The 20,929-nt window shown below is 45.2% G+C and overlaps 1 protein-coding gene across 4 annotated transcripts in view; it reads left to right on the top strand.

The window, feature by feature from the left end:
• Positions 1–20,929, top strand: part of RTN4 (reticulon 4) — a 42,620-nt gene that overhangs the window by 17,435 nt on the left and 4,256 nt on the right. The window contains exons 3-5 of one of the 4 annotated variants that reach the window (XM_033054157.2): positions 351–2,783; positions 15,257–15,464; positions 17,178–17,316. In XM_033054157.2, coding sequence (XP_032910048.1) covers positions 351–2,783; positions 15,257–15,464; positions 17,178–17,316 — 2,780 coding nt within the window. Of the gene's footprint in view, positions 1–350; positions 2,784–8,507; positions 8,709–12,048; positions 12,146–15,256; positions 15,465–17,177; positions 17,317–20,929 lie in introns of those variants that run through there. The other 3 variants (XM_033054159.2, XM_033054160.2, XM_033054158.2) reach the window with 3 other exon arrangements.

Below are 20,929 nucleotides of genomic sequence, written 5' to 3'. Positions count from 1 at the left end.
TTGGCACACTGTGCAATATGTTGATGCCCAAGCAACCACACACCCCCTCTCTCTGTCTCCCCTTGCCACCCTCCTGTTCTGGCTTTGTTAATATTGCCCCTGTACTTGTCTGGCATCTTCAGCTTTACTGAGATCTTTGCACTGCATAAAGTTGCTGCTTCTTGAGCCTCTTGCTCACTTCTCTCCTAGAAGTGCAGTAGAATAGCTGTAAGTGGTGCTGTCTGTTAATGGCTCGTAGTATCCATGCTAGAGCTTGGAAGAGCCTTTTAGTAGCTAAAACCTGTTGAAAGTTTGCACTGACTTTGAGAGCACTTGCATTCTCTAACTTTCCTTTCTGTCCATGGTCACAGAAGAAGTTATGGACTTGCAGGAGCAGCCAGGTAGCACTAAGTCGCTTGGGCAAGAGGATTTTACTGCAGTCCCGCTTGATCCTGCTCCTTCTCTTCCCTCCTTCTCTCCTCTCTCAGCCGATCCCTTTAAAGAGCATGCAGCCTTTGGTTCCCTCTCAGATGGATTTCCTGCAAGAGGCACTTACAAAGAGAGCTCCAGTGAGGCTTATAAAGAACCTGTGAAAAATGCCACAAACCCCTTCCTTGCAGGGGGAAATGATAAAGACATTTCAGAGTTGACATATTCGCAACCCCCATTTGCTAAAGAAGAAGCAGCCATTTTATCTCCAGCTAAAGAAAAAACACAGCTAGAGGGCCCTAAAGAATTACCTAGCCTGGAGAAAACACCTGAACAGCAACTGAAAAAGTCTCCAGAATCTCCCCAAGATTTATTTGAAAGAAATGAGGGAGATCTCTTCTATAACAAAGACAAGTACAGAGGAGCTGGTGATCTTGGTGAAGAAGGGGTGCTGAAAGAAGACCCTCTTAGGAGGGAAGAATATGCAGACTTCAAACCATTTGAGCCAATATGGGAAGTCAAAGGTGCCAGTCATGGATTGAGCAGCATGAGAGGGGATGTTGGAAGTAAGACAGAGACCAAGCTGGAGAGCAGTTTGGATGACAAATATGGTGTGGGTAAGCTGAATGTGCAGAAGGATTACGAAAGAGACAGTGAAGGCAGTGCTGAAGAGCCCTCCTTCCCAAGCACCCCAGAAGCTGCAAAAGAACCTTCACAGGCTTACATCACTTGTGCTAAATTTGACTCCTCTCCAAGTCCTGGTGGTAACAAAGGCAAATCTCTCTCTCCACTGGAGGAAGGCATTTCAGAAAACAGAACCGACGATGAGAAAAAGATTGCGGAACTGCAAGCTCAGACGGGCTCAGACCAAGGTAATATTGCTGCTGGAGCAGCTGAGCAGGGAGCTGCCCCTGCTAAAGCCCAGGGGGTCCCCCCAGTGTCACCTGACAGTGCCACAAACATGCCCGAGGGTCTCACTCCTGACCTGGTGCAGGAAGCCTACGAGATGCACGATGCAGCCTGCACCAAGCTGGCCTACGAGACCAAGATTGATTTGGTGCAAACCTCCGAGGTGGCACAGGAGACTCTGAAACCTGCAGCACAGATCTGCCCCTCCTTCGAAGGCTCAGAGGCTGCTCCATCGCCCATACTGCCAGATATTGTTATGGAAGCCCCGCTCAGCACCGGCACTGCTGGGGCAGAGGCATCTGCTGTGCAGCTGGAAGCTTCCCCACTAGAAACATTTATGCCCACTGCCAAGTATGAGAATGTCAAAGAGGCTGAAAAACCTCCTGTGTACCAAGAGGCAGTGAGTGCTCCGCTGACACAGGCCCAGGAAGCAAAGGAGACATTGGCATTTAAACAACCTGATGGTGACAGCAGCAGCACTCCTGAAGACCTGGAGACTCCTTATATATCTATTGCCTGTGACTTAATTAAGGGAACAAAGGTCTCTGGTGAATCTCCTTCTCCATCTTTCCCAGACTATTCAAAGATGCCAGTAACAGAGAGCATTTCTCAGGATGTGCCTGAAGACAAAGAACTAGATGGAACCCTGTCCCCACAGTTTGGAAAAGCTGGCCTGTTTAATAGCCAGATGATATCTGACTTTGCTGAGGAAGCAAGTGAAGATCCATCTCTCCTCTCAAAAAGTAAATCCACTGAGAGTATTGCAACTGATGAAGAACAGGAGGAAGGACTGGTGGATTCAGTAGCTGCCACAGGCAAGCCTTACCTGGAGTCATTCCAACCCGAGCTGGACTCTTCCAAAATTGTTGCTGCTCTACCATCTGAGCCAATACCTGCAAAAATAGCCAAGGCAGACAAGATTCCTCTTCAAATGGAAGAGCTGGATGCTTTGGCTTATTCAGCTGATGTATCTGTTGCTATGGAACCAAAACCAGGAGATGACAAAGCTCTCTCACCCATGGAGTCTTCGCCAGTCTCAGTAGAAGACGACTTTGTGATGTTAGGTCATCCTAAAACTGTTCCTGAATTTATGACAGAAGCCGCTGACCAAGAAATAATGCACAAAGATGAAGGTGAAGACATCAGTAAGGTGATCCAGGCTGAGAAGAGGCAGTTGCCTTGCCCAGAGCTGCCCTGTGATCTGTCTGTGAAGAATGTAGAAGTAAAAGCTGAGGAAGATACCAATGCCTTGAAAAAGTCTTTGGAGGCTGTGGACAGAGAAGTGCCTGAAGTATCCACCATGTCCTTACCAGCCACAGATACCTCACCTTTATCTGCTGAAAAAGAGATAGTCAGTGTAGTAAAACCAGGAGCTTTTGAGAAGGAAGCTGAGAAAGAAGCTGCTACTGTTAAAGAAAAGAAAAAGCCTACTGCTGTATTTTCAGCAAAGCTGAATAAGTCTTCAGGTAATCTGTGTATGCTGTCTTGCAGTTTGCTGATCTGCATAATTCTTTAGCTAAACTTAAGCATGTATTGACTTACTCTTTTTAAATCCTTTTCTGTAAACTTCTTTGTAGGCCAGAGGTAACAGAAAATGTCAGTGCCTGCACTTGTACCTTTTTCATATTCTGATTGCTTTAGTACCTTTTTTCTGTTTATCAGGGATGGACTCAGCATCTCCAGGTTTCTCGTCCAGCTGTGCTGCTCGTGGCCTGTGGGTGCAGAAATAAGTGACTGCTCACTGCAGGCCCCTCCATGGCTGTCCTCAGGCTGGGCATGGGGTGGCCTCCCAAACTCTGAGTGTGGGTGCTGTTTGCTGTGTGCACATGATTTGAAGAGGCATTTCTTCCTTTTCATTAACAGTTCAGACATCAGACTGTAAGAGTCAGGGAAATGTTCCTGCTGCTCCTGTATGTGCCTGGAATCTGGAAAAGAGCCTGTGCATCTTCAGCCTGTGTTAGATCAGGGCCAGTGGTTTGAACCAAGGGGGGAATGTGAGGGAGCTTAGTGTGCAGGTTCCTGGAAAAATGGCCATTAAGAAGTTGAGTGTTCTGCAAACACTAACATTGGTTTATGCACAGCACAGGTATTAATTTCTGTTTCTCTTTTCAGGTGGGGCTTGCACTTCAGTGTAGTTAATTTTTCTTACAGAAGTGTGCAGTTACAGTAGCAGGAAGTTGCATTCTGTTCTCTGAGCTGAACACCTCATGAATTTCCAGCTTTTTGTAGACTACTTTGCTTTTTTAATATTGCAGCACTCTGCTGCTACTTAAGCTTTGACCAGAAGTAATCACACCAAAAAAACAGCTACTGCAGAAAGCACAGTGCTCTAAATAGAAAAGCAGGAGTTAGTTTGACTCAGCAGCAGTACTGTATTTATGCAGTAGCTGCAGCCTACAGTTCAGAAAATAGGATTACAGAATACCCTGAGTTGGAAGGGAATAGCAGGTGGTTTGGGAAATAAGGTAGAAGATGTATTTTTTATATATTTACCTTTGCCATTTCTCCTGTCTCACCTCCTCTATATGTACAGCTAAAGCAGAAAGGAGAGTTTTGCTTTTCCCTTGGGGTAAAACTTCACTGATAACCTGCACTGCTAAAGCTCTGTGTGTTCTGTGAAGGCTCCTCAGGCTTCCAGCAGATAGAACTGTCTAGAGAGCAGCTGTGTGGCTTGGACTTCATGTCAAGGGGTTAATTGCTTAGAGCTCAGACTACTTAAAAAAAACCCAAAACAACAAAGCAAAACACTACTTATTAGAAGAGCTTATGTTAGTTTTTTTTTTTTTTTTTTAATGGAGATTTTGCAGAGCATCTTTAATCATTGCATAGATGTAGCAGGCTGGGGGTGGCAGGTCCCTGCTGGGGAAGGCAGCCCCTCACTCTGGGGCAGGACACAGCTGCTGCTCTTCCATCCCTGGGAAGCTGCCACAGAGGCTGCTCAGACCCAGCTGAGCAGAGGGAGGAGTTGAACAGTGTCCTGCTCTCCTATCCATGGCCCAGTGCAGGACAGGGCCCAGATCTGTGCTGTGAGCTGGGTTGGGGAGCTGCAGCCTCTGAGGGTTGTGTTCACTCTGGAGAGCAGCTGCACTTTTCATTTTTGACATACTGTGTTGTTTGGGAAGAAAATATTTTGCTTTACACCAGAGGAACACTTACTTAAAACTGAGTAGATTAGAAAACTAACTCAAAAATGGGCCTCTTGGTTTTTTTCCTGAATTTTCCCCCACACTCTGATGTATTGCAAAATACAGATCTGGGCTTCTGAGACAAGCCACAAACAACATCAGTTGTCTGCTTTAAATATCACACTGCTTAGCCACAATGTCAGAGTATCATTGAAGAACTAACAAGGAGGGATTGTTCATCACAAGGCCAAGTGCATCTGTGTTTGGCTTTCTGAGTCCACCTTTGTTCTTTGGGGTTTTTTTTCCTACCCATCAGTGGAACTGAAATAGATTTCACTGTGTCTTAAGACTTGTGGAATTCAGCTGGTGTGATGGTGTGACTGATGCTTGTTAAAGCTTTAATCTGAGCTGCCTTACTGGTGCACTTAAATCCAAGGTTGTGGAATGCTTACTTAACAGCGCTATTTTTTGGAAGCTAACCTAAATGCCAGTGTGTTTTACTTCCCACAGCCCCAGCGGGCTGCAGGGAGCTAACAGGGATTCTAAAAAGGTTGCCAGTACTTTTTCCACTTCCCCACTCCACTGAAGCAGATGTAAAGCTTTCAGGAGCCTCCTGGGTAGAAGGAGGTTTGTTAAATGGTGCCTGGCACACCCTTGGGTAACCTGGATGGATTTAAGAAATGCACAAAACAAGTTCAGAACTGTAGGTAACAACTGGAACAATTTTAAGGGCAAACACCAGCAATTTCTGTTGTCTGGAACATGGGGGTTTTTTTTTCCTCTCAAGTTTCTGTTTCTGAGTAGCTGCTATATTTGGCTTCGAGCAAATAGCCTTGCTTCTGTCACCTCCCCAGACCTCACATCCACATTTCTGAGCTGCATAATGCACTGCCTGGAAAGGTGTGACCTCAGAGGGAAGTTCTGTGGGCTCAGGAGATGAGAGCAGCAGGCATGGGGAGCCACTAGGACCAGCCTGTGTGACAGGGCTTTAATGCCACCTAGTGTTTGTCACCGAGGTGGAACCCCAGTGCCTGCTGGACAGGAAGGGATCCATCCAGCTTTGGAGAAATTCCAGCTCCTGAAATGAGTCTGAGAGGTGAAAGCTAAATACATACACTACATATCTCAACCCTTCTGTTGCACCAACCTTATTCTCCTACAGATCTTTAATCCTCCCCAAGCCCGTGCTTTCCACAAACCTGGCTTTGATTGATGGGATGTGGAGGTTTTTATATATTGGTATTGTTGAATTATAGACTGAAAACCTCTGGCCACAACGAAGTTATGTACTCACAAGGAAATTGGCAGTTTAAATCTCTGTGTCCATGTTAAGTATTACAATATTTGAAAGTAATGTTGATCTTCACCATCAAACACCCAGTTTCCCAGAACACCTTTGTTTCATGGTGGGTTTGACCACTAACTCTGTAGACATTCCCTTCAGATTAACTGGTCTTTCATTACAGGCACTCAGAAATGCAGCTAATTAATAATATTTTACATTTCCTGGATTTTCTTGAGGAGGCAAATACAAAGGTGAAGCCCAGGTGAGAAATGTGCTTTGAGAGGGTGGCACCAATGCTGAATCTTTCCTTTTTCTTCCTATAACATGGGGGTAGAAATCAAATAGTTCCTGTAACAGAAACCAGGTCATTGCAGTTGTGTGAAGATTAAAAGACATAAGAAGTTCTGCCTGATACCAGATGTACCCATTTGGGGGATTTCTGTTGTTTTTTTGTGTTTATAGTGAGTTAAATGGAGCCACTCAGCAAATGGGAGGTGTTTGGTTTTGTTTGTTGTTTTTTTACTGGAGAAAAAAGACCTTGGAATGTCTTTGAGTTCCTTCCAGAAGGAGATTGGTAAAATTCCATTTAATTCAATGTAAAAGATCTTGATTTAATGTCATCTCATTGTGTTCTTAGAGTCGTTGCTTGTTCAGGTCATCTTTTATGCCATCAGGTAAATTGAGAGCTGGCAGAGGACAGAGAATTTGTGCAGGAGGAGGATAAATGAAAAAACCAAACCAAATGAGCAAAACTTTTCTGCAGGAAAGACACAGACCTGCTGTGTTTGATGAGAGCTCTTGTGAGCCCTGCTGAGAGGCAAAGGCTTGTGACTGGGGCTGCTAAAAGAGCAAAGCCCAAAGGAAGTTCCTTCAGAGAAAATGGGAGCATTGGGCCAAGTTCCCAACTTTGCCACACAGGCACCAGCACAGAGGGAGGTGCAGTGCTGTTCTCAGTGCCCCTGCTCAGGGTGGTTTAGTGTGTGAGTGGTGAGTGAGTAAAGCTCTGGTCCTGGCAGCAGCTCCGTGCAGCCCGGGGCGTTCCGGGACGTGTCCAGAACTGATTGTGTCTGACTTGTCTGGGGGACCTGATAATGCCACCTCCTCTGTCCCTGCTGTGCAGACCTGCTCTGGAGGCAGGTGTGCAATGTCCCTGCTGAAAACAGGAGTGTGGCAGTGCTGGTGCCCAGTTTATGTGCACAGCAGGGTCCCCTCATGCCGTGGGAGATGGGTTCCATTACAGGTGTGTAATTTATGTACAGTGGTGAGAGTGAACACTGAGTACACACAGAGTAAGGAGGAACTCCTGGGGGGCAGGGAGGGCTCACTGGAGATGGCAGGAACAGGACTGGTGGTGCTGCTGTGCCCACAGCTAACTCTGGTTAGACAGAGTTCAATAAATGCACTATTTTAAGTATACGATGTAAAGAATATAAATCTGAAGTGAGGCTTTAATTGAGTATCTTTAGAAATTTGATAATTAGTGGAAAGGCCTTTGGAAGCACAATGTTTTTGGGAAATCTAGTGACAATGCAAATATGGAGGGGGACTCACAGGTTTTGGTGGTTTCCAGTTCAGCCTGAAGACAAGCAGATTCTCAGACATGTTCTGTACTTCTTTTTTTTGGTACAGTGCAACTTTTCACCTTTGCTTGCACTGTGATGTTTGAACATGCACTCCCTACTTGCCTCCTATTTTGGATTTGTTTGGATTTACCTGTTGAAATTGGAACTGAAATGCCTATCTTTGTATAAGTTAAAAAGAGATGTAACTGGTCTTGCTGTCAAAGGAGGCCTTAAATTTCTGTAGCAGTTGAAGTCAAAAGCAGGGCTTTTGGATCTCTCTGTAGCAATCCTTCTCGGTGTAAGATTGTTCTGATGAGAAGTGAATCTGTCTATTTAAGGTCTGATTTGGGATCTCTAGCCCTCCTGGTCTACAGTATTTCCATGGAAATGTGGAGATACCCTTTTCTACTTCTTAAGAAAATGGTGTGCTAGATTTTTAAGAGGCTTTGGAGCAGTCCTGGGAAGACTTTAGCTTTCTGTTGTTAGCTCCAGAGCTCAAGAAGCAACTCTAAGCTGGAAAAGAATTTGTGGGGTTTCTTCAGCAGGGATGGAAACAAAGTGACAACAGGATTCCCACAGCTCTTCTCTTTCAGATTCAGAGTTGCAGTGCACTCTTCTATTTGTGCAACACTATCCATATGTTACTTTGGTACTGTAAACTGTCGGGTTCCTGTTTTTATTTAAATGAAGGGAACAGGTCAGCAGCCGCAGACAGAGAATGCTGATGTAAAATAAAAAAAGAGGAAGATGTTCGCTTGTAGGAGTTGGGTAAAGGGCTGAGTAACTTTTTTTTTTCTTTAAAAAGAGGAATAAATATGGCTGAGCAGCTCCTGAGGGCTAAAGATACAAAAGGATTAATCGTGTTCATCATGAGCCTCTGCTTTTGTTCCAGGCACTGAAAGGGTTCTTTTCTGTCTCCCTTCACGCTGCTTGTTGTGAAGGGCCAAGTGTTACAAAGACGTCTCTGTTAGTCCTCCCGCAGGCAGCCGTGAGTTTACAGAGAGCCGAGGGGAAGCCATACATCTGGGAGGTTTGTAAACGCCTTTGAACCTCTGTTTGAAAAGCCATCTATTTAAAGCTCGTCTGGTGACTACTTTTAGCCGGGCCGCGAAAAGCCGCTTAGTGCAGCGGGGCCGGGAGGAGCCGGGGGGGAGCCCGAGGAGCCGGGAGGGAACCGGGAGGAACCGGGGAGGAGCCGCTCCGGGGCCGTGCGCTGCCAGCACTGCGTCAGCTCCACACCCCGTCAGCTGACCCGCTCCTGCAGCACCAGTGCAGCACCACTGCGGAGCCCGGGGAAAGCCCATGCTTCCCTCCCTGGGCTGCAGGGCGCTTCTCCCGCAGCTCTCCCCTCTTGGAATGCATAATTGATACTCGCAGCTGGAGAGATGGACAGTCAGCCGAGCGGTTGGAAGGATAAGGGTATTTATTCTTTTTATTCTTTTTATTCTTTCACCTTTTTTTCCTTGTTTGATTCCTTCGAGGTGGGTTGTTTTCAGCTAACGGTGTCTGTAGCACGTATTTATTTGATTGAGAGGTGTAGCTGGAGTCTCCTTATGGCACGTGCAGAATTCTGAGAGCTGCAGGTTAAAATGGGGGAAGAGGAGCAATGCAGAAGGATGAATAGTTTATGTAGGTGAAACGGCTCGTGTGACACTGCAGATCTCTGCCAGTCCTAGCGAGCATGTTAATGAAGGGCTTGTTTTGGTATGCAGGGCACAAACAGCGCCCGAGTCCCGCTTCACTCCCTGGGCCTTGGAAATTTCGAGATGATTGATAATCTAACAGTGCTGACCATTCACTGAAAACCCCCATGTAACCTGCAGCTCATCTTTTAATATTTTTAAGAGGAGAGATTGCCTGCAGGCTACAGCAGGGTTTGGGGGTATTTTCTCTAAAAATCTGTTTGAAATCTGCCCTTAATCCCGTTTGCTTTGAATCTTTCATAATTCTGTCGAATTCTAGGTAAAAGTGTGTGTGAGTCTTCAGAATTTACAGCCATAATATCAAATTGTTTTAGGTAAATAAGTAGCTAACCTTAAATTAGTGTGGTGCTGACCTTTGTTCCTGCAAGCACCAATGGGAGATCTCCGGTGTAAATCTCTGTGGATCATTACATTAGTGCTCAGTGTGTTAGAGTTTAAGCCTTATTTGAATAAGTAATCTTCATACTTTACCAACAGGACAAGCTTTAAAATAATTTAATCATCTCTGGATACCTAAATATATTTTAGAGGGCCCTGCCATGCTAGGTGTTTGTGAAGTTTTCCTCTTTTTTTGGGAATTATTGTTCAAAATCTGGGTTTTAAAATATTTTTTCCACTTGCACAAAATTGCCAGCTCTCTGAAATCCATAGAATGCTTTATCAGAATCTAAATATATAGCAAAAAAAAAAAAAAAAAATTCTGAAGGTGAAAACACTGCCCCTGCAAAATCAGGTTCTTAATGTTTAATCTTTCATTAAAGGGCTATAAAATACTGGGGAAAAATATTGTGCAGTGTTTAGCAATATGTTGTTGATGTGTAAGTAATTTAAATGTTCAAGGCTTCACATGTGAGGCCTGAAATTCTTGGGGATGGGAAGAAGTAAAGGGGAAAAAGGAAGAAAGGGGTGAGGTCAGAAGGCTTTGGTAAAAATCGAAAGGCAAGTTCCCTTTTTGTGTTCAGGCCCAATTTTCAGGCCTCTTTTACAACCAGCCCAGCAGGGGTGGTGCTGATCTGAAAGCACATTTCCAACCCTGGAATCTGAGGCCTTGAGAATAATGGAGTCTGTTTTGGTTTAAAAGCCCTGAATTCCCATCCTGGGCAGAGGTCAGGTCTGACAGAAAATGGAAGCAGAAATGAAGGTTTTCAGGGAAGCAGAAGACCCCTGGTTCCTCTGCTTTTGCAGCTGTTGTCGAAGCCTGGTTTAGAGTTGTTTTTTTGTTTAGAACAAGATGAAGACGCCGTGTTTCACGTTCTTCATTCCTTAGGTCAGGCTCCAGTGGCATGGAAAACGATGGGTAAAGTTCAGGGACTGATTGCACTATTCATGAAGCCCCAAAATAAATATAGAAGCAAATATTGCAACATGCTTCTTTCCATGCTAAAAAAATACTTTAAAAAAAAAATTAAATCTAAAACCAGAGAAGAGCAAAAAGTATGGTTCATAATTGAACTTTGCAGCTGAAACACTGCTTCCTAATGAATATAATCTTAAATTTAGATTTGGTTAATGCATTGTAGTTGAGGAACAAGCATAATGCAAGTGGTACAACTGTGGCATTGATTAATACCTGTGGTATTGATCATCTAGATAGGATGAAATGGGTCTGCCCTGAAGGTAGCATGATTTTAATTTTTAATGCTCTTGAAGATAGGCCCTATGGAGTAATTGGTACTAAAATGTAACATTTATTTATTTGATTTTTAATGATTTCAAGGAATTGTCAGGTTTTAATGGCCGAGTATTGATATGATGGTATGGCAAACAGCATAGCTGTACTTCCAGGTTTTCCTTGGATTCTTTTCTGATTAATGAGCAGAAATCTCTCTGAATTTCGGTTTTACTTACTTAACTGATGGCAAAGATTGCATAGGCAACGTTTTTCATTAATATTTGAGGCTTTGGAATGGTTTTCCCAGTTGGCACGTTGTGCACACATGCAGGAGTATCTGATCAAGCAGAAATGAAAGGAAAACATTGCTTTGGCCCATTAGGTAGTATTTGGGATTTATTTTTGTGTATTTTTAAAAAAATCTGGTAGTGCTTGCCTTGTTGTTGTTCTAGCATGCACTTGTGAAATCTGTATCATTTTTTTTTGCTGGGGTTGTGGTGCAGATGTGCCAAGGCTGAACCGTGCGTGGTGCCGCCTTGTTCTGTGCCCTCTGGCACCCAGTGGGAGCTGCCTGCCCATCCTCCCGCGGATGTGCTGCTCCACAGGGATGCCTGTCCCTGGGACAGGGACAGCTCTGTTGGTGGCAGCCCCACGTGCTTGGCACCACTCGCGGCCCTGCTGTCACCACCCAGTTTCTCCAGCCTGGTTGTTCCTGGCTTGCAAGGAGACATTCAAGGACCAAACTGGCTTCCAACGTGTCTGATGAGGGCAGAGGGAGGCTGCGATTTTGTGGCCCAGTCTCTGCTCCTGGTGGGATGTCAAGCAGGATTTTGGATAAACATCCTGATGCAGGAAGCCTTGAAAATGGCAAACCCCAGTCTGGAGGGTTGCTGGCTTCTCCTGGGGGTCAGTGAGCTGCAGGGTTCTCTGCACAGAGATCACTAGAAACCTCGTCTGGGTATGAAGTTTATTACGTGTAGGTGCAGAAGATCTCTCGGCAGAAGTGCAGAGCCATTTGTGGCTGTGCATTTTGTCCCCAGCAGCTCTCCTGCCGAGTGACAGATGGGACACAGTGCTGCAGCCGTGCTGAGACCTGCTGTGTTCCATTTCTCTATGGGAGCCAGCAAAGGCTCCTGCAAGCTCCAGTGTAACATCGCCTGTAAATCGCAGTGCTGGACCCCAGCAGCCTTCCTGCGCTGTGAATCCCGCATGGATGGACAGCAGGGAGCTGCTCACGGTGCAGCCGCATTCCCATTTCTCTATGGGCCAAAGGGAGCCAGCAAAGGCTCTCACAGCACAGAAAGCTCCAGTGTAACAACACCCATAAATCGCAGTGCTGGACCCCAGCAGCCTTCCTGCGCTGTGAATCCCGCATGTGCTCCCGCCGCAGCCGCGCTCCCATTGGCGCTGCCGGGGATGGCAGCGGGCGGAGGTTGCGTAGCTCCGACCTCCGGGTGCCCCCGCAGGAAGTGCAAAGCGGCGGAGCCGAGCCGTGCCAGGGCTGCCTGCTCGCAGCACGCTCAAGATGGATGCCAAAATGGGTTAGTCCCTTTTTTCCTGCTTTTCTGGGCTGCGCCTCGCCTCTGCTCTGCTCGTGGGTCTCGCTTTTAATTTCTCTTTCTGAAAAAAAAAAACAAAAAAACAAGACAGGGTGGCTTGGTTCAGGGTTTTTTTAAAAGAGGATTATCAGGTTAGATATATCAGACTGCTTGTTTTTGTCATCGAAACCCGATGTGGCTTGCTCGGTTTTAAGTTAGATATCCGAAAGGAAAAGGCTTTAAAGAACACAACGCCAAAGCTATCGCAGCACTTGCGTTAAAAGCAAAATGTAACTGGATGAGTTGTGCATGTAAGGCACGGATGGTACAGGACTATTTTTAGACGTGCCAAGTGACAGTTCGTGCTTACCAAATGTAGGCAGCTGTTCTTGTTTCAGAATAGGCCTGCAAGACGTGCATTAATATTATTTATTTTATTATACTTCGTATTGTATAAAATGCAGCTCAGAACGGTTTCCATAAGGAAAGGTGTTGCAGGGCTGTTGCTGAAGATTGGTTTGGGGTTTTTTGTGTTTTCTGGTTTTATTTTTAATCTGCTGTGAATATCTTGCTTGTGAGTTAAAGCCAGAAAGCTGCTTCTAGTAATGGTTTTAATATTTTCCTTTCAAAATAAATGCAAATAACTTGTTTCTGATCAACTGGAGAATACAAATCAGTGGCTTCATCTGCTTTTGTAGACTGCGAAATTACAAAGCAGTTTTTCAGTGACTTAAACACCGAATTTCCTTTGAGGAATTTCCAATGAAACCAGATCCCTATGTCATTAAGCCGAGGCTCGTAAAGGAGTGGAGATGGAATGAGGAAAAATGTTTTATGTGCAGCTTAACTGTGGTCCGGGAGCTCCTGGCGTGGATTTTTCTTATTGATTACCGAGAACAAAAGACTTGATGGGTCGCTAAAGGCCATTTGGCTTTTGCTGTGTGCTTTAATTCCAGCAGTGTACCTTTGTTTCTGGCATTCTGGAACTGTCATGCAGATGAATTACTCTCTTTGCATTCCTTATAACTGGGATAATGCATTAATGCATGGAATAAGTGGTTTCCTATGGAGCAGGAAGAACCCCCAGCTTTAAAGCTGTGCAGAGAGGAGGGAGCAGCTCATTTATTTACAGAAATAATGCTGTCTGCAGGCAGAGGAGCAGGGCTGTACTGAACGTGTCACCTGATACAGGGGCAGCACCAAATTCGAGTGCATGGATGCTCAAATTGCAGCATTTAAAAATAAACACCAGCAAATGCTCCAAAAAAAAAAAAAATAGAGGGGTTTTTTTCCTTAAAAAATGCCTTAGATGATTTAAGAGACAAAACCCACAACTGCTTTGGGCAAGGCTAGTTGTGAAGATCTCACCCAGGCTCCTTGCAGCTCAGTTTAGGTGTACAAGGATTCTTAGGTCATTCACACAGTTTTGTTGATGTTTATTAATGCAAGGTGTGCAGAGACAATAATAGATTCTTTTGTGTCTGGAAGCAAAGGAAGGACCCAAAGAAAAAATGAAATTTTGGCGCTGCAACCCCCACAAAAGCAGATCTACAATGACTCGATTTTGTTTGTTTGTTTGATTTTCTCAAACATGAAGGAAAAGTTGTGTTGCTGCAGCGGGAGGAGGAGTTTGGATTGGAGGTGCTGGGAGAGCAGGAGCGTTGCCCGCGGGCAGTGCTGCTCTATCTCTGCTCCCATATGTTTGTGCAGTCACATGGTGGCAGCTCCAGGCCCTGATCTGGCTGCCTCCCGGCTCTCTGGGATGGTTTTGGCACAGCACAGGCGGCCAGGCTGGGAGAAAGGAGTGGGATGGAGGGGGCTGGAGGGTTGAGGCTGTTCTTTCCACAGCACTTGTGGTCTGAGATAAATTGGAGGTGTTGGTGCTGGCTCTGTCTGTGGGGCTGCAGGAAACTTCTGCTGAAATGTGAATTCAGTGTTGGGGTTAGATACTGTGCATTAGGGTGGGTTTAAGTTTTTGTCTTTCCTGCTATGCAGTGTAGTTTCCATGTTGGAATAACTGGAATGAACTTCAGCTCTTGAAGATCTGGGAAAACACCCCGGGGGCTTGGGCGTGTTGTACCTACAGAAGGGTTGCACAGGCTTTGCCTTACAGAGGCTACCTAAGTGTTGAATGTTGGTGCATGACTGTGTTTTCTTTCATCCTGCAAGAAATAAACAAATTCTATTTTTTAGTGTTTTTACAGTCATCCAAGTGATCTGTTCCAAGCTGTGATGCACTGTTTGACAGTGAATTTTGGTGATGTTTAGCATGAGGCAGGATTACTAAACCTGCAGTGCAATAGTAACATGTTTCTGTAATTCATCTTTAACCCTGTTTCTAGTAGGTTACTGCTGTTACCAAACTGATCTGCAGTGGGTGTGTGAAGCCATTACCTGTGCCTTGTGCAGGGTGTACTTTTGTCTGGACAGTGCTAAAAATGGCATGATATGGTGTTCTCTAATGAGGGTCACTTAAGGAAAACTAAACTTGGTTTGCAAATGAAGTCTTCTGCATTGGAGCACAGCAGATTTAGCCTGGACTGACATTTCAGGGGGAATATTCCTTCTTGATGGCTCAGTCTGTCACCCATAATCAACATTAGCAACTCCCATGGGAATGCTTCCATCAAAAGAAAACAAAATGAACTGTTAATGAGCCTTTGAGCAGTGCCTTTGCCTCTACCAGGCTTGGAAAGATAAATTGGTTTAGAGATCTGTTGGTGTCTTGTTATCTGTGCTAACAGGGAGTTGGAATCAATCTCTCCAGGGAGTGAGCTCCACAAAATGCCCGACAATGAGAGGAAATGAAGCACAAACTGCTGTGGTTCTGGTGCAGAACACAGCACAGCAGCTGAAGAGATGAATTCTGACATTGCTTAAGGGCAGCACTGTTTTAAAATTTGAACAATTGCATCTGGGGTAATCCTAATAGCAGTAATCCCAATAATCTGAAGTCCAGAGCAGAACCCAGCTCTGAAATTTCAGCTCTGGTTTGACAGGGGTTCACCAGTTCTGCTCTTGGTGACTCTCAGCAGTGGAGTGAACAATGAAAAATGACTTGCTTTGAATGCCAAAGGTGCCTTGTTCTAATTCCTTATCTCTCTTACATTGTAGTTGTTGACCTCCTTTACTGGCGAGACATTAAGAAGACCGGGGTGGTGTTTGGAGCCAGCTTGTTCCTGCTGCTCTCATTAACAGTGTTCAGCATCGTCAGCGTCACAGCCTACATCGCCCTGGCCCTGCTCTCTGTCACCATCAGCTTTAGGATATACAAGGGAGTTATCCAGGCAATCCAGAAGTCTGATGAGGGCCATCCCTTCAGGTGAGATTTTTTTCTTTTAATCAAGCAAAATTGTGTTGGTGCTGCCAGAAGCAGCGGGTGACGCGTGCTGCAAGAGGTTGCATAATAATGTGAGCAGACTCTGCACTGAAAATGCATTCCCCACTTTCAGATTTTCTCAAGAGTCATGCAGAAAATGGACTGAGGGCTTGATACAAGGGACGGAAAAAACAGGGTTTAAATCATTGCAAGGGGCTATTTTAATATTTTTGAGACTTTTAAGACTTAAAACATGTGGTTTAGTGTGCAGCAGTGTAGCTGTGCCCTCCACTTGCAAGGTCAGTGACAGGGTCCAGATACCCAATGCTGCAGAGCTGCCTCTTAAGAGAAATTAAACCTTATTAATCTATGTTGGAGGACTTGTAGGAGTGTATGTTTGCTGTTTCCCTGCCAGCCCAGCATTGCCTCTCCCTGTTATTAATGAGTGAAGTGGCTCAGTGTCCCCTTGCAGCCTTCAGAAAATCCTGTTTGCCCCTCTGTCTACAGCCCTCTTACTAATTTTGTGGTATTCCCTTGTTCCCATCTTCTGTAAGGCAAAGCAAAATGTTTCTGTAGGTTTTTCTCCATTCCTCCTAGTCTATGTTCAGTGGCTGCTTTTCCAGTGGAAGCCAGTCAAATTCTGGGGAAAAAACACCCCCCTGTTAGAGTGAATATTCCTGGTTGAAATCTTGTTTGCTTCTTGTTATCCAAACAACAATTTCAAGATTTTTCATAACAAAAAGAAGCAGCACTTGTTCTAAATGTACTCTTTCTGCAGCTTTTTTCTAAAAAATACTGATATTGCTAAATAGCTTCCAGACATTCTTGCCCAGCATACCTGGTTGCTTCCTTTTTTCTGTATAGCTTAACTACAGATATTTTTCTATCTGTAGATATAAAAGATGCATATTTTTACTTGAAAAATCCTGTGAGAAGAATGGATTTTTGATGCAGTATTTTGTGGATGAGCTGGAAAGGGTGAGCAGATGAAAACCAAGGATGGATGGCAGAATGTAGCCTTGAAATGGCAGTGACCATTTGAAAAATTTTCATTTGTCTTGGACTTGCCACAAGGTCATGTTTAGCTCTGCCTTAAATGACATACATGGGAGCATTGTGCAATTTTCTCATTAAAAAGCCACCCCAAAGCAGAATCCCCCTAAAGAGAAGTTTAACAAGTGTAAAATGAGCTCTGTGTTACAGATGTGCTGCAGCGTGCACATTGGATAAATAATTTATACTTTGTTTCAAGACTCCAAATTGCCATAGCCACTGCAGATAAGTGACACTGGAGGGGAGAGGACATTTAACCAGATAGGCATTTCTATCTAGCTGTAAGAATTTTTCCTAGCAAATGACAAATTTAGCTCATTTTGCTGTGCCATAGCATGCTGTAGCTTAATGGTAGCTCCACCAGGGGAGAACTTCACCTCCTTCCAGGGGTAGAAATCAATAGATTGCTTTTGTAGGATTTTTTTTTCATTATCTTAGCCTGCCCACCTTTTTTGCCTGGTGCAGGTGACTGAGTAAATAGCAGTGAGGAAAAAAAAGGTTCCTAAGAATAACTCTGGTTAGTTCTGTCCTGTCCTTCCAGCATTCCTCCCACTGCAATGTTTGTTTCTCTACAGCGCACAATGAGGTTCTGTTGACACTGTATCAACACTTAGCTGGAGTTTGCAGCACTGTTACACTCAGCTCTCCTGGCTTTTCCTGCAGGGCCTACCTGGACTCGGATGTGGCCGTGTCCGAGGAGCTCATCCAGAAGTACAGCAACGTCGTGCTGGGCCACGTCAACGGCACCGTCCGCGAGCTGCGGCGCCTCTTCCTCGTCGATGACCTGGTGGATTCCCTCAAGGTGAGCTTGGCTGGCAGCACTTGCTGCTGAGCCAGGGTAGCACAGCCTGCTGCTCCTTGCAGAGGTAAATAACGAGGTGTAGTTTGCTCTTGGAAGTGTTCAGAGCAGGCTGGGTATCAGCGCTGCCTGCAGTCGTGTAAAGGATAACGTGGTGCAGTAACACAAATAAGCTGTGGCTGCCTGCAGCTCCCTGTTCCAGCTCCTCCCTGGTGCCTCTCACAGCAGAAATCTCAAAAAACAAGCCATGCTCCAATGTGGGTAATGTCACTGTGTGTTGCTCTGGTTTGGAGTTGGTTTTCTGTTTGTGGTTAGTGCACAACTCCCTGTCTCAAACAGGAGTTCTTGTTCCACTTTCTGCTGCAATGGTGAGGACTGAGTGATGCCCTTGGGTTACTGGGAGGGTGGACACTTGTTCCAGCCTCTGGAATTGGGTTTGAAAGCTTCTGCTTTTAGTGATGAGAATTACTGAAATAGGGTTTGCAAATTATTCTACCCAGAGTAACAGCTTGAGTACATCCATGTAGAATTTAATAGGATTTATTGAGAGTGGCAGAACACAACTGGTTGTGAAGAATAGCAATAAATTAATCAGAATTTAACAGAGAAAAAAAAAACCCTACAAAGCACACCAAAAAGCCCCTCCAAAATAAAAGAATTGGCTGAAACCCCTTCAGTTTTGTTCTGGGAGAATTATATTCTTTCCTTTCAAGCTCTAATCGCTGTTCTTTGTTTTTGAAACTGGTGTTTCCTTTACCCAGTGCAGTATGTGGTCCACTTCTTTTTCAGTTTGCTTAATCTTCTTGAAAAAACTTGCATTTATCCTGCAGTAAATCCCTTTACTTAGTGCTTTGTAAAGTCCTTTGAGTTGTTGTGGAGTTGGGGGAGGGGTTGCTTGTGAAATGTGGGGAAAACCAGGAAGGCTGTGCAAGTCTTTGTTGTATTTGTGCAGTAGAAATCTGCAGGCAGATCTTGGAATCTTACCCAGAGTTTGTAGATCCAGTTTCTCATTATGCTCCAAGTTAAACACAGTTTGTGGCAGACAAGCTGTGCCTGGTGCCCTGCAGGGCTCCTGCAGTGAGGCAGTTCCCTCTGGAAGCAAGAGGAGGTGGAGGGGCTCTGCTGTTCCTGGGGCAGATTTCTTTTCTCAGGAGGGAGAGGAGGTGGAGTTTTGTCTTGGGGGTTGTGCAACAATCTCCCTGCTCCTAAAGGGCTTAGCAGGACAAGGCTTTTTAGGAGCTGGTTGTGCATTCTTTCTCTGGCTGTTTTTTGAGACATGATCAATAGTGCTGCTGCCAAAGTCCTGTTTGGATCTGATTATCACCAGCATAGAAAAACTGGGAATCACAAGGTCACTTGTGTTTCTGATTAAGCCCTTTGTGATCTGTCCCTTGCTCTGGGTTAGGGGACTTCTCTCACCGTTTGTGTGGAGATCCCAACGAGAAGAAAGCAGTGAGCAGCCAGCTGCTGTTTCAGTGAGCTCTGGTCTAAAGACAAGGCCTTGTGGAGGAATTGTTAGAAGCAGAATTAATTCCAGCTAGAATGTCTTCAAGGCACTCTAATCACTTAAAATACTACAGTCCATAGGAAAGACGTGTTTATTCAGCTGAACTAATTCATTTCCCCTCTCTCCTTCTGACATTATGTAGGTTAATTAGTCTAATTTATGGTAGCTGGAAACAACCCTTTATCAAAAACCAGTGAATGTCAGGACAGTTCACAAGCACAAGTTACTGATTTTGAAGAGTTTGTGCTGGAGGAGAACATTGGGATTCCAGGGTCTTATGTAATATAATGGCCCTGGTTTAAAAAATAAAAATATCTTGGCTTGTGTAGTTTAAACATCTTCACTATAGGAAACGACATGTTTATGTATAATTCAAGTTACAGAGCTCTAATGTAGAAAATGTCTGCAGGTCAGTTTATTGTGTGTAATAGTTCTGACTGTAAAATCTGTCTTGTTAAGATTTTTTTCTTCTCTATTAAACAATGCTTCAGTCAGGGAAGTCTTAAAACGGACTCTAAATATTTATGCAGCACAAGGAGAAATTCCTCACAGCTCTTGAGGAATAGCTCCAGAGGAGCCCCAGGAGAAGCTGTGTTTTGTCCTGGTAAAGGCTGTGCTGGCACTGGGCACTGCTGCCCTTGCTCAGCTGAGGCTTTGAGGAGCAGAGCTCTGTGTTCTGAGTATTCTGTGCCCAAGAAGGGCGTGGGGCACTTCTGGATTTGCCCATTTTAACTGGCAAAACTGGGTTCAGTCCATCAAGCCACACTGGCCTTTCTCTGGTGCTTGTAAGGGTCACCCTGGGCTGCTCCTCATCCCAAATGGGTGGGAGTGTCAGCTCTGGAGGTGGATCCTGGGCTGCCCTCTTCCTTTGAGCTTTGTTTAGAGGTGTTTCGTGTTTGTAAAGGTCTCAGGTGTGTTTCAAGTAAGCTTTGTTGTGTCTGTGAGGGTTGCACAGTTAATAAGAAAAAGAAAATGGAGAGCAGTAAATAAATGTGGAGTTGAGATGGACTCCAGGATGGATAATCCTGGAGAGCTGCCTGAAGTGCCAGAGGGGTGCAGAGAGAGGAACTGTGGAGACCATAAGTGAAGGGGATTAAAACCTGCACATGCAGCAGTTCATGGTTCTGCCCTGGTGCTGCACTGGCCAGACTTTGGGTGGAGAAAAGCTTGTGTAGTCAAATGTGAACTGCTGGATTTTGCTCTTTCTTGAACCATAAATTCAGAGCTCACTAAATAGGGGATAGTTCAGATAATTGTTGGACTTTGGGATCGATTTGGGTCTTGTCACCCCCGTGCTTGCGTAAACTCCCATTTTCTGCCCTGGGCAGAGTCACCAGCAGTGTTCCTGCTGCTGAGCTGGCTGGGTGGTGCCCAGCTTCAGGAATTCTGTCATGGGGAGCAGGTCATGGCTAGGTGTTGGGATGCAAGAGAGCCATTGTGAGCCATCACCCACCCGGGGGCTCTTTGCCCAGTGTGGCTGGTGCCTTTCCTCCCTCTCTGGGGGATGTGCTGCAGTGCAGGCTGCTCCAGCATGGAACTGTTTGCTCCAATAGAATGCCTGGTGCAGAAAGGTCAGCTCCAGGCTCACCCTGGCATTGCAGGGCAGAACTGGGCCAGGGTTTAAATCAATCATGAGGGAGTTCAGCAAAATCTGCTTTGTTTTCCTTGAGAAACCTGCCAGAACCTTTCAGCTGCTGGGAACAGTGCAGCCAAAAGTGCTGACAGATAAAGAACTGCATCACTTGCAGTTAATGCACCTGAATTTTGAACAGGATCAGTTTGGAGTGAAGCTCTTGGAGTCAACTTGATTTCATTGCAGGGGTCATGGAATTAAACTTGTATTTATTGTTAATGCCCTTATCTTGTTACTGGCTGTTGATTTTGTTTGGTTTGGATATTTTACCTCTTTTGATAAGCTAAAATTGAATGTTGGCATACATGAGTTCAGAGTACCTTGGCTGCAGGCCAGTTACCAGGGTCCTGGCCCACACCCACAGTCCTGCAACCATGCATTGTTTTCCTTGCCAGCACTTTGTACCCGTGCTTTCCTTGGGTGCAGCTCCTGCTGCTGGGAGTGTTTCCATCCTGCCTTGTTCCCTGTGCCCAGGT

This window comes from Catharus ustulatus, chromosome 3 (genome assembly GCF_009819885.2).
Source record: "Catharus ustulatus isolate bCatUst1 chromosome 3, bCatUst1.pri.v2, whole genome shotgun sequence".
Classification (NCBI taxonomy): domain Eukaryota; kingdom Metazoa; phylum Chordata; class Aves; order Passeriformes; family Turdidae; genus Catharus; species Catharus ustulatus.
The sequence above is the reverse complement of the archived record's forward strand: the minus strand, read 5'-3'. Positions and strand labels throughout refer to the sequence as shown.